The sequence below is a fragment of the Carcharhinus amblyrhynchos genome, chromosome 33 (genome assembly GCF_965287045.1).
Source record: "Carcharhinus amblyrhynchos chromosome 33, sCarAmb.v2.hapA, whole genome shotgun sequence".
NCBI classification, from domain to species: Eukaryota; Metazoa; Chordata; class Chondrichthyes; order Carcharhiniformes; family Carcharhinidae; genus Carcharhinus; species Carcharhinus amblyrhynchos.
Genome location: NC_137356.1, coordinates 4,409,799 through 4,422,468, shown reverse-complemented (window position 1 = coordinate 4,422,468; position 12,670 = coordinate 4,409,799). Strand labels below are relative to the sequence as shown.

General features: G+C 45.7%; 1 protein-coding gene across 9 annotated transcripts in view; it reads left to right on the top strand.

Annotated features, from left to right (window-relative positions):
* slc27a1a (solute carrier family 27 member 1a) overlaps nucleotides 1-12,670 on the top strand; it is a 53,871-nt gene that overhangs the window by 25,752 nt on the left and 15,449 nt on the right. For all 9 annotated transcript variants that reach the window (XM_080216357.1, XM_080216359.1, XM_080216363.1 and 6 more), the window contains 2 exons: nucleotides 9,650-9,719; nucleotides 11,122-11,213. In XM_080216357.1, coding sequence (XP_080072483.1) covers nucleotides 9,650-9,719; nucleotides 11,122-11,213 — 162 coding nt within the window. The remainder of the gene's footprint in view (nucleotides 1-9,649; nucleotides 9,720-11,121; nucleotides 11,214-12,670) is intronic.

Below are 12,670 nucleotides of genomic sequence, written 5' to 3'. Positions count from 1 at the left end.
TCAGCTAATGTTATGGAAACCAGGGTTCGAATCCTGCCACGGCAGCTGATGGAACGGCGCCAATTCAATAAAATCTGGAATTGGGAGTTTACTGATAACCATAAAACCATTGTTGGAAAAACCCATCTGGGTCACTAATGCCCTTTAGGGAAGGAAATCTGTCGTTTTTACCCGGTCTGGCCTACGTGTGACTCCAGAGCCAGCAATGTGGCTGACTTTTAACTGTTCTCCAAGGGCACTTGGGAATGGGCAATAAATGCTGACCAGCCAGCAACGCTCACATCCTATGAATGAAAAAAATGCGGTAAAACAATAAAAATCTGGGATGTGCAAGAGGTCGGTGTGGTAGAACAGAATCCATACAGTGCAGAAGGAGGCCAGTTGAGTCCGGACTGATTCTTTGACAGAGTATCTTACCCAAGCCCTCTTTCCTGCCCTATCCCCGTAACCCCACATACTTATCCCACTAATCCTCCTAACCCGCACATCTTTGGACACTAAGGGGCAACTTAGCACGGCCAATCCACCTAATCTGCACATCTTTGGAATGTGGGAGGAAACCTACAAAGATACCAGGAGAACGTACAAACTCCACGCAGACAGTGACCCAAGCCAGGAATCGAACCCGAGTCGCTGGAGCTGTGAGGCGGCAGTGCTAACCACTGTGTTGGAAAAGTGCAGAGATTTGAAGTTTTGCTTTCACAAAAGAAGCGTTACATTTATATAAATTCAATGGCTCTCTCATGTTAGAAACTCCACCCTCTCTTTCGTTGTGGCATGTTGTAATGTCTAAACATGCGAAGGGAACTACAGAAACTTAAAGCCGCCATAGTCCCAGATGACCATTGGCTGCTCTCCCTTTGAGCCAACTGAGCTAACAGACTCCATTCTAAATAATAATTGAACTTTCAATTTAGCATCAATCAAACTTTGTTGCATTAAATGACACACCTGTTAACCTTGATTTACTAGGATGCTACCAGCACTTGATGGTTTGAGTTATAAGGAGAGGCTGGAGAGACTGGGACTTTTTTCTCTAGAGTGTAGGAAGCTGAGAGGTGATCTTGTAGAGGTTCATAAAATAATGATGGGCACAGATCAGCTGGGTAGTCAACATCTTTCCCTAAAGATAGGGGAGTCTAAAACCAGAGGGCATAGGCTTAAAGTGAGCGGGGGACATACAAAAGGGTCCAGAGGGACAATTTTTTCACACACAAGATGATGAGTGTCTGGAACAAGCTGCCAGAGGCAGTGGTAGAGGCAGGTACAATTTTGTCTTTTAAAAAGCATTTAGATAGTTACATGGGTAAGATGGTTTTAGAGGGAAATGGGCCAAATGCAGGCAACTGGGACGCGTTTAACGGTAAAAACTGGGGCAGCACGAACAAGTTGGGCCAAAGGGCCTGTTTCTGTGCTGTAAACCTCTATGACCCTATGCTTCTAATCTTATAGCACGGGAGGAGGCCATTCGGCCCAGTCTGTCTGTGCTGGCTTTTTGAAAGAGCTGTAAAATTTAGTCAAACAATCCCAGCTTTCTCACTGAAAGCCTGCAGATTAGTCCTTTTCCCCTGCGTGACCGGTTGCTTTTTGAAAGTTGACATGAAACCTGATTCCAGTTGAAGTTCTGAACTCAAACATTGTGGAATTAGCTTTCACTAATCTGGTCATCTGCGGGTCTGGAATCATCATTTCCTCACACTCTGCCTCAGGAAGTGTGACTTCAGCAGCCCATCTCCCCACAATTTCACAGCTAACCACAGCAAGAGGTCAGCCTCAGAGCCTAGATAATATAATAATCACGGTGCTACACTTATAACACACGCTTCCACATATTACATTACTTCCTAAAATCCTTTCTCATTGCGTCAGGTCAGTAACATCCTCATTTATGTTAAAGTGACATTTCCAATCTATTATGAACATTGTGAAGAGAGTTGATGCAGCAGAAACACAAAGTCTAGCGTGAATCTGCACATACTGTTTTGATTTGATTTATTATTGTCATGTGCATTAGTACACAGTGAAAAGTATTGTTTCTTGCGCACTATACAGACAAAGCATACCATTCATAGAGAAGGAAAGTAAAGAATGCAGAATGTAGTGTTACGGTCATTAGCTAGAGCATAGAGAAAGATCAACTTAGTGCAAGGTAGGTCCATTCAAAAGTCTGACAGCAGCGGGGAAGATGCTGTTCTTGAGTTGATTGGTACGTGACCTTAGACTTTTGCACCTTCCTCTGTTGGGAAAAAGGTAAAGAGTGTGGGTTCAGAGTGCGTGGGGTCCTTGATTATACTGACTGGTTTTCCGAGGCCGTGGGAAGCAAAGGCAGAATCAATAGGCAGGAGGCTGGTTGAGTGATGGACTGGGCTACATTCACGACCCTTTGTAGTTTCTCGCATTCACAGACAGAGCAGGAGCCATACTAAGCTGTGATACAATGAGAAAGAATGCTTTCTATGGTGCATCTGTAAAAGTTGGTGAGAGTCATGCCAAATTTCCTTAGTCTTCTAAGAAAGTAGAAGCATTGATGGGCTTTTTAAACTACAGTGTCAGCAGGGGCTGATCAGGACAGGTTGTTGGTGATCTGGGCCTAAAAACCTTAAGCTCTCGACCATTTCTGCTTCGTCCCCATTGATGTAGACAGGCATATTCTCCTTTATGCTCCCTGAAGTCAATGATAATCATTTTGTTGACGTTGAGGGAGAGATTATTGTCTTCACACCAGTTCACCATATTGTTGATGGGTTACGGATGCAAAACGGTATTTTTATTTAAAAAAGATAGCAAGACAGGTATTTGATTGTGTTTCTAATCTGGATCCTGAAATACAAATAAATTATTTGTCCCTTAGAGATTTATAAACAGCTAACGTTGCCTAGATTCCCAGGACTTGAGCGATGGCCTTAAAGCAACATGTCAATGCAAAAGCTGAACATCACAACAGGACTTCAGATTCCAAATTCTGAGAAGGCGATGGCCTAGTGGTATTATCACCAGATTATTAATCCAGAAACTCAGCTAATGTCCTGGGGACCTGGGTTCGAATCCCACCACGGCAAATGGTGGAATTTGAATTCAATTTTAAAAAAATCCAGAATTAAGAATCTACTGATGACCATGAAACCATTGTCGGAAAACCCATCTGGGTCACTAATGTCCTTTAGGGAAGGAAATCTGCCATCCTTACCCGGTCTGGCCTACATGTGACTCCGGAGCCACAGCAATGTGGTTGACTCTCGACTGTCCTCTGAAATGGCCTGGCAAACCACTCAAGTGAAGGGCAACTAGATATGGACAATATATGTTGGCCCAGCCAGCGATGCTGAATTAGTTAAAAAATCTATGAGCAATACATTAGAGGGATAATGAAGTGGATAGAACATGGCTATTTGCGTTCCTTTTTTATTTGAGTCTGTATTGACTCACAAAGTGAGTCCTTAGCTTTCTGAAAGGCATTTGTAGCCACACAATCAATGCGACTTAGGTACAAAGCTGACTGGAGTGACAGGGAGCAAAGTTAATGGTAAATGGGTGTTTTTGGGGCCGGAGGAGGGTTTATAATGGAGTTACCCTGGGATCGGTGTTGGGACCCTTGCTCTTCCTGATGTATATTGATGATCCAGACTGTGGTGTGCAGGGCACAATTTCAAAACTTGCAGTTGATCAGAGACTTGGAAGCATCGTGAACTCCGAAAGGGCATGGACAAGTTGGTGGAATGGGCAGGCAGATAGCTGATGAGGTTTAATGCGGAGGTTTGTAGAACCATAGAATCCTACAGTGCAGAAGGAGGCCATTCGGCCCATTGAGTCTGCACTGACCACAATCCCATCCAGGCCCCATAACCCCATAACTAGTCGCCCTGACACTATGGGGAAATTTAGCATAGCCAATCCACCTAACCTACACATCTTTGGAGTGTGGGAGGAATTGGAGAGCACCTGGAGGAAACCCACGCAGACATGGAGAGAATGTGCAGACTCCACACAGACAGTGGCCTGAGGCTGGAATTGAACCCGGGTCCCTGGTGCTGTGAGGCAGCAGTGCTAACCACTGTGCCACCATACTGCCCCTGGTGACATACTAAGTGAATTATCAGGTGAATTGGTAATTTGGAGATCCAGTGCAGACGTAATGGGCTGAATGGCCTCCTTGTAACCATTGAGATGTCAGCAAATTGTTCTGTGCTTTCTGTCCCTTTGAACCCTTTGCTCAGCATAATATGTACTTATTTAAGCCTTATCAAACTGTTTGTCTATGTCACACCCATAAATGCTCGATGCACACGAACAAGAGTGACAAGGCAGCAACTCGGGATTCAACCTTTCACCCACTTCCTGTTGCTGGGAAGTCATAACCTTTGGCCCATTTGAGACAGTTTAAACAGAGTCAGAGCATCATCCCTGAGAGAATCCCCGAGTAGAGCTCACACTCCACCCCTCCCCACCCATCCAGGCCTGAAGCACCAGTGGGAATCTGTTCACACAGGCTGTAAAATTCACTGAGCAATTGCCTATTTTCAGTTCTCTTTAATAACCCGTTGTGCCAGCTTTACTGAAACTTCCCTTGGTTCAAGCTGAGGTCCTGGAACAATGGTCGCCTTCTGTGCTAAAATTATCAATCGTAGAATGCAGGCCGTTCAGCCGACTCTTTGAAAGAGAGCTTTCTGATTAGACACCACCCCCCCCCCCCCAGAACCCAGCAAATTTGTGCTTTGACTGTACATCCAATTTCTTTTTAGAAGTTTCAAATGCATGCATGCGTAAATGGCAGTACTTTCCAGCAGTCTAGTGACCTCCGGCAGGGACCTCGAGATGTGGTATCTCTGACGTGGTTAGAAAGTTGGATTACGCTCACCCTTTTATGTTGGAACAGGAGGCGGTGACCAGGGTATCGAGCTCTCCGCTGTGATTAACGCTGTTGCTGGAAAAGCATCAACAACGTGTACACTTCCTCAGACCCCCACAGCCTGCTTTACACACACACAAAGCAGAGACTATATTCATGCACATTTGAGAATTAATTTAGTTTAATGTCAGTAAGTTTTGTCTTGTGTTTTGTAAGGATAACAGTGGTTGCTTATGCAAAGCGTGTCAAAGAAGTGTAAAGTTTATTTATTAGTCACAAGTAAGGTTTGCATTAACACTGCAATGAAGTTACTGTGGTATTCCCCAGTTGCTACACTCGGGCGCCTGTTCGGGCCGGTGTATCATAATCAGCACGTCTTTCGGACTGTGGTAGGAAACTGGAGCACCCGGAGGAAATCCGTGCAGACACGGGGGAAGAACGTGCTAAATCCGCACAGACAGTGACCCAAGCCAGGAATCGAACCTGGGCAGCAGTGCTAACCACTATGCCATAATTTAGAGAATTAACAATGTCATCGAGGGTAGACTAGGGTCTGTGTGCACGTGTCTGTGTGTGTGTCAATCTCAGCCCGGGTTAATACAGCCAACTATGTTAAAGGTAGAATTAGAAAATTTTCTGCTGTCAACACGCACCAGGTATCAGGTGACTTAAAATAGCTGTTCTTCCCAAATTAGCCCATTCACAATTAGAGCCTTGCAAGCAGGCTGATCTGTTTTTCTGGAACATTCCATGTGACTCTGACTAGCAAATCTCGTACCTTTACACGGAGCGATGCAACAAGACTCCCCCGGACACAAAATAAAGCTCTGGGTCCCTGAAGCGTAAATGCCCCCTTGTGTGTGTGTGTTCGACTATTTTCGCTCCTCTGTCAAAAATTTATGAAGCTCTTGTTCTCAAAAAGACCTGAGTCAGGCCACCATTCAGAGCTGGCATTGGTATTTTTTCAGGGCAGGAGGCCATTCAGTCCCTCTGCAGGAGTTCAGAAGAGTGAGGTGGGGGGGAAATCTCATCAAAACCTATAAAATTCTAACAGGACTAGACAGGATAAATGCAGGAAGAGTAGATGGCGTAGGACAGAGGTGATGAGAAATTTCTTCACCCAGAGAGTAGAGAGTCTGGAATTCACTCCCACAGAAAGTAGTTGTGAACAAAACATTGAATGTTTTCAAGAAGAAATTAGATGCAGCTCTTGGGGTGAAAGGGATCAGAGGATATGAGGCGGACGACAGGATCAGGTTATTGAGTTAGAATCATGGAATCCTAGAGTGCAGAAGGAAGCCATTCGACCCATAAAGTCTGCACCGACCATAATCCCATCCAGGCCCTATCCCCACGCACTTACCCTAGCTAGACCCCTCCCCCCGCAAGGGGCAATTTAGCATGGTCAATCCTGTCAACCTGCAGGGAGGAAACAGGAGCACCCGGAGGAAACCCATGCAGACACAGGAAGAATGTGCAAACTCCACACACAGACAGTGAACCAAGCCGGGAATCAAACCTGAGTCCCTGGCACTGCCAGTCAGCAGTGCCAACCACTGTGTCACAGTGCCGCCCTCAATAGCTGGATGATCATAAATGGTGACGTAGGCTCAAAGGGCTGAATGGCCTGCTCCTACGTTCTATGTTTCTATTGAGCCAGTTCCATCATGCAGTTAAGGCTGCTGGCTAACCTGTACCCTGACTTTGTTGGCCTTCCCGTGTTCCCCAGCCCTTACTCCTCCCTAACAAGTTGACAAATCTCCGTTTTGAAGGTTTCCGTTGACCCACACTGCCCACAGTTAACAGCCTTTTGGGGAGAGAGAGGGGGAGTTCCAGATTCCCATCACCCCTTTGGGGGAAAAAGTGCATTCCCGACATCGGCTGTGACAGGGTAACGTCAGTCTAACCAATTCCAAGGATGTGAAACTTACAAAACATTGAGCCCTAGAATAGCCAAAGCACAGAATATGGCCATTCAGCCCATTGTATCTGTGATAGCTCCTCACACAAATAATAAATTTTGTGCCACCTCCTTTCCCCAGGCAGCCCTAGGATGATTTTTCTCTTAGAAGTTCAGTTATTTATTTATGTGTTATTATGGTAATAGTTGTAACTTCAGATATGGGGAAAGAATTAAGATGCTGGTGTTACGTACAGTGAATAGTAAAATGGAGATTTAATCGAGGTTTTTAAAATTCTGAAGAGAGTCACAGAAAACTAGCGTTTAGGTACAGCAGATAATAAAGGAAGCAAATGGAATGTTGGCATTTATAGCTAAAGGAATCGAATATAAAGGGAAGGAAGTGTTGTTGCAACTGTACAAGGCATTGGTGAGGCCGCACCTGGAGTATTGTGAACAGTTTTGGTCCCTGTATTTGGGGAAAGATGTACTGGCATTGGAGGCAGTTCAGAGGAGGTTCACTCGATTGATTCCAGAGATGAGGGGTTTGTCGTATGAAGAGAGATTGAACAGTTTAGGCCGATACTCTCTGGCATTTAGAAGAATAAGGGGAGATCAAATTGAGTTACACAAGATGACAAAAGGTCTGGATAAAGTAGATGTGGAGCAGATGCTGCCTCTTGTGGGATATTCTAGGACGAGAGGTCACAGTCTTAGGATAAGGGGCAGCAAATTTAAAACAGAGTTGAGGAGAAACTACTTCTCCCAAAGGATTGTGACTCTGGAATTCGCCACCCAAAAGTGCAGTGGATGCTGGGACAGTGAGTAAATTTAAGGAGGAGTTAGATTTTTAATTGGTAATGGGTTGAAGGGTTATGGGGAGAAGGCCGGAAAATGGGGATGAGGAGCACATCAGCCATGATCGAATGGCGGAGCGAACTCGATGGGCCGAATGGCCTAATTCTGCTCCGATATCTTATGAACTTATTTCACGTGATGAATGGGGAAAAACTGTTTCTTCTTATTCATAGAATCCTTACAGTGCAGAAAAGGCCATTCAGCCCATCAAGTCTGCACCAACTCACTATCAGAGTATTGGGAAATCTGCCCAGAAAGACGTCACTTTACAGGGGATGCCCAGGGATTAGTGAGCACCACTAGGTAAACCTTCGACACGCACAGGATTAAGACCACAGGGTTGACTTGCTATGGGGAGTGGCTGAGGCAGAGGCCATTAAATCCAAAAAGAGAAAATTAGGTAAATGTTTGAAACTGAGGAATCTACGGGACTAGGGGAGAACACAGGCTGGTGAGAATTTGGAATGTAGCAGAGAACTGGTCCAAGCTCTGAACCAGATTACAGCTCGCTGTGCTGTAAACACCTGCAGTATCACTGTTAACTATCTACTACACACATTCAATCCCACAGAGTGACAGAAAGGCAGCATCTCCGTCACTCATGCTGTGAACAGCTTTCAGTTTTGAGTAGATGGGAAGTGTTGAGATACCGGGGCAGTCTACCCATTCAGCCTGTTGTCACAGTTGGCATTCCCACTTCCCGGTCTGCCCCCGCCCACCCAGCCTGTGAAGCAGGAGCGAACCGGGCACCTCGCTCGCCAGCTGGCCTCTCCAACAGCTAGTGACGTACATGGCTTCCTAAAGGGACTGATCCATGCCAAGATAATACTACGGATGCTGGAATCGGAAACAAAAACAGAAAATGCTGGAAAATCGTGGCAGGTCTGACAGCACCTATGGAGGGAGAACAGAGTAAGAAATCTCACAACACCAGGTTAAAGTCCAACAGGTTTATTTGGTAGCAAAATCCACTAGCTTTTGGAGCGCTGCCCCTTCGCCAGGGGAGTGGGAGTTCTATTCACAAACAGGGTATATAAAGACACAAATTTAGTTTACAAAATAATGATTGGAATGCGAGTCTTTACAGATAATCAAGTCTTAAAGGTACAGACAATGTGTAGAAAGAACATTAAGCACGGATTAAAGAGAAGTGTATTGTCTGCAGACAGGACAGTTAGTGAGATTTTGCAAGCCCAGACAAGTTGTTACGGGGGTTACAGATAGTGTGACATGACCCCAAGATTCCTGTTGAGGTCATCCTAATGTGTGCGGAACTTGGCTATCTACCTATCATGAACTTACACTATCTGTAACCCCCATAACAACTTGCTTGAGCTTGCAAAATCTCACTGACCTGCCTGGAGACAATGTGCTTAACGCTGTCTCCACCCACATTGTCTGTACCTTTAAGACTTGATCACCTGTAAAGACTCGCATTCCAATCATTATTTTGTAAATGGAGTTTGTGTCTTTATATGGCCTGTTTGTGAACAGAACTCCCACTCGCCTGACGAAGGGACAGCGCTCCGAAAGCTAGTGGATTTTGCTACCAAATAAACCTGTTGGACTTTAACCTGGTTTGTGAGACTTTTTACTGTGTTTACCCCAGTCCAAAGCCGGCATCTCCACATCGAGAGTGAATAGAGCCAATAGTTCGAGTCTGGATGACCCTTCGTCATCAGGTACCGAATAGGCTCACTAGCCTGCGATTGGCTTTGAAGGGTCATCCAGACTGGAAACATTGGCTCTGTTCTCTCTTCACAGAAGCTGTCAGACTTGCATTTTCTGCCTTTGGATTGAGGTCCCGTCACCCATTTCTTGGCGCTGTGACAGTACGTGTCAAAGTGTGAGATAAGCACATGAACAGCATTGGCCGGTGCAATTCCTCTGTGTAACGGAGTCCGTGGCAATCCAAATTTTTTTGTCTTCTTTTGGGAATTATTCCGACAGATGCCATTATTGTCACGGAGGTGGCTGTTTGTAGCCTGGAAATGTTAAATACAGACACACAAATTGTGCCTGATCTCCCTCTCTTGTCTTCCTAGATCGCCTGTTTTATATCTATACATCTGGCACCACAGGGATGCCCAAAGCTGCCATCGTTGTGCACAGCAGGTAAGCACCAGAACGGGGCAAGTGCCGGCCTTCACTCTCACACTTTGAAGATTTTGATCTGGAATGTAAGATAGCAGAAAGGAGAATTGGTTAGGGTTGTTTTCGCTGGAGTTCAGACAAATGAGATGGCGGGGGGGCGGTGGATGTCAAAGAAACTTATAAAATTCTAACAGGACTGGACAGGGTAGATACAGGAAGGAAGTTCCCGATGGTGGGGGTGTCCAGAACCAGGGGTCACAGTCTGAGGATTCAGGGTAGACCATTTAGGACGGAGATGAGACATTTCTTCACCCAAAGAGTGGTGAGCCTGTGGAAATCGTTACCGCAGGAAGTAGTTGATGCCAAAACATTGAATCGTAGAATCCTACCGTGCAAAAGGAGGCCATTCAGCCCATCATATCAATCCCACCCAGGTCCTATCCCCATAGCCCCATGCATTTACCCTAACTAGTCTCCCTGACACTAAGGGGCAATTTAGTATGGCCAATCTATCTAACCCACACATCTTTGGACAGTGGGAGGAAACTGAAGCACCCGGAGGAAACCCACGCAAAGGCGGAGAGAACGTCCAAACTCTACACAGACAGTGAGCCAAACTGCAAATCGAACCCGCGTCCCTGGCGTCGTGAGGCAGCATTGAATGTATTCAAGAGGCAGCTGGATATAGCACTTGGGGTGAATGAGATCAAGGTTATGGGGAGAAGACAGGATTAGGCCATTAAATTGGATGATCAGCCATGATCTTAATTATTTTGGACCAGGTTAAAAGGGTCAAATGGCCTCCTCCTGCTCCTATCTTCTATGTAAGTACAGGACTGTGTGGAAGGTGCAAGGGGACGGAGACTAATTGGATAGCTCTTTCAAAAGAACCAGTACAAAGGAAGCAAATTCTCCCTCTTGTGTTTATTGTTCAGTGTTTCGCAATAATGACAAACCCCATTAAGACACTGAGGCATGAAGTGTTATCTTTGCCTGGATTATCCGCACCCCACAGAATGAGGGATGAACCCAAACAGCATGACTGGGATTAATTAGAGGGCAGAGGTTAAAGGTGAGAGGGGAAAGGTTTAAAAGGGACCTGTGGGGTGACATTTTCACACAGAGGGTATTGCGTGTATGGAATGAGTTGCCAGAGGAGGTGGTAGAGGCGGGTACAATTACAATATTTAAAAGACATTTGGACAACTACGTGGATGGGAAAGGTTTAGAGGGATATAAGCCAAATGCAGGCAAATGGGGCTAGTACAGTTTAAGAAACCTGGATGAGATGGGCCAAAGGGCCTGTTTCTGTGCTGTATATCTTAATGACTGTACAATTTGCAGCTTGCACCGGCTACTCAGTGAAGCCCTGGTTACTGACCAGCTCTCCACCCTCCTCACCACCGTGTGTTCTTGCTCCCAGGTACTATCGAATGGCTGTCTTTGCTTACTACGGATTCCGAATGAGGCATGATGACATTATTTATGACTGCCTGCCACTGTATCATTCAGCAGGTACGGGTGCCAGATTAACCTGCTTTCGCGGTTGTGTCAGTTTGTAGTGTTAATCTGTGGGGATGTTGTGGAATGAGCTAGCACGATAAGTTGGTGCACCGTGCTTCTGAGTACCACGTAAGGACGCTCTGCCATCCATTTCCCCATCACCAAGCCAGATACCAAGCTCACTAACCCAACACTGGATGGAAGCAAATTATTGCAGATGCTGGAGTCTGAAACCAGAACTGGCCAAAATTCTGTGTTGAGACATCAGAGGGATGTCAGCAGCTTCAGATGATTTGCTCTACCCCACCTCGACCCCTTTGTTTTTTTTTAACTGTTTTCTACTTCTTTATTTCTTTTTATTTCTTCCCCCCTATTTTATCCCCTTTCCTCACCTTTTCTTCCCCTTGCTTCCCCTCCTTTTTTTTCCTATTTGACCTCCCACCCGTCCTCTCCCCCACATCATCTGTCACAGTTTACCCTCTGATTTCGGCTTCTCTGCCATTTGGCCATTCACACCTTCTATTCTCTCTGTGGACTGCCATTAGCCCCCTTTCCCCTTGTTTTTATGGCTCGTCTTTCATTCCCTCACCCTGCAGTATAAATATCTCCCATTTTCTATGCCTTTTAGTTTTGACAAAGGGTCACCTGGACTCAAAATGTCAGCTCTTTTCTCTCCTTACAGATGCTGCCAGACCTGCTGAGATTTTCCAACATTTTCTCTTCTGACTAACCCAACAGACGGTTTCACCAATTTGAAGTTTGACACTGAGGAACGAGAGTCATCCACAAGACAGATGGCCCATTCTCTCTTTTGTTGGTGGCCATTCCCACCTATCACAGCTGCATTGGCCTACAGTGAACCTGCTCTGTGCCTCGGTTTAACATCTTGCCTCGAGCAGCCCCTCCAGCTCTACTTAGCTGCTTCCGTGCTGCACTGGAGTGCCTGCCTCCATTTGCTTCTTTATTTATCTGTAGGACATGGGCATTGCTGACTGGGCCAGCATCTTATTGCCCATCCCTGGTTACCCTCGAAACTGAGTGGCTTGCTGGACACAGTAAGGGCTTTTAGTTCATCAAATGGTGAATGCTCACCTCTCCTCTTGAGTGGCACTTGAGAGTCAACCACATTGCTGTGGCTCTGCAGTCACATGTAGACCAGACCGGGTAAGGACGGCAGATTTCCTTCCCTAAAGGGACATTAGTGAATCAGATGGGTTTATCCGACAATGGTTCCGTGGTCATCAGTAGATTCTTAATTCCAGATATTTTTTATTGAATCCTGCCATTGTGGGACTCGAACCCAGATCCCCAGAATATTAGCTGAGTTTCTGGATTAATAGTCTAGCGATAATACCAGTAGCCATTTCTTCTCCAATTAAGTGCTGAAGCCTCTGGAATGAGGTTTAAGTCCCTGACCACCCGACATGGACACAGAGAGAGTTGAGACAGGACTTGCGTTGTTGAGTAAT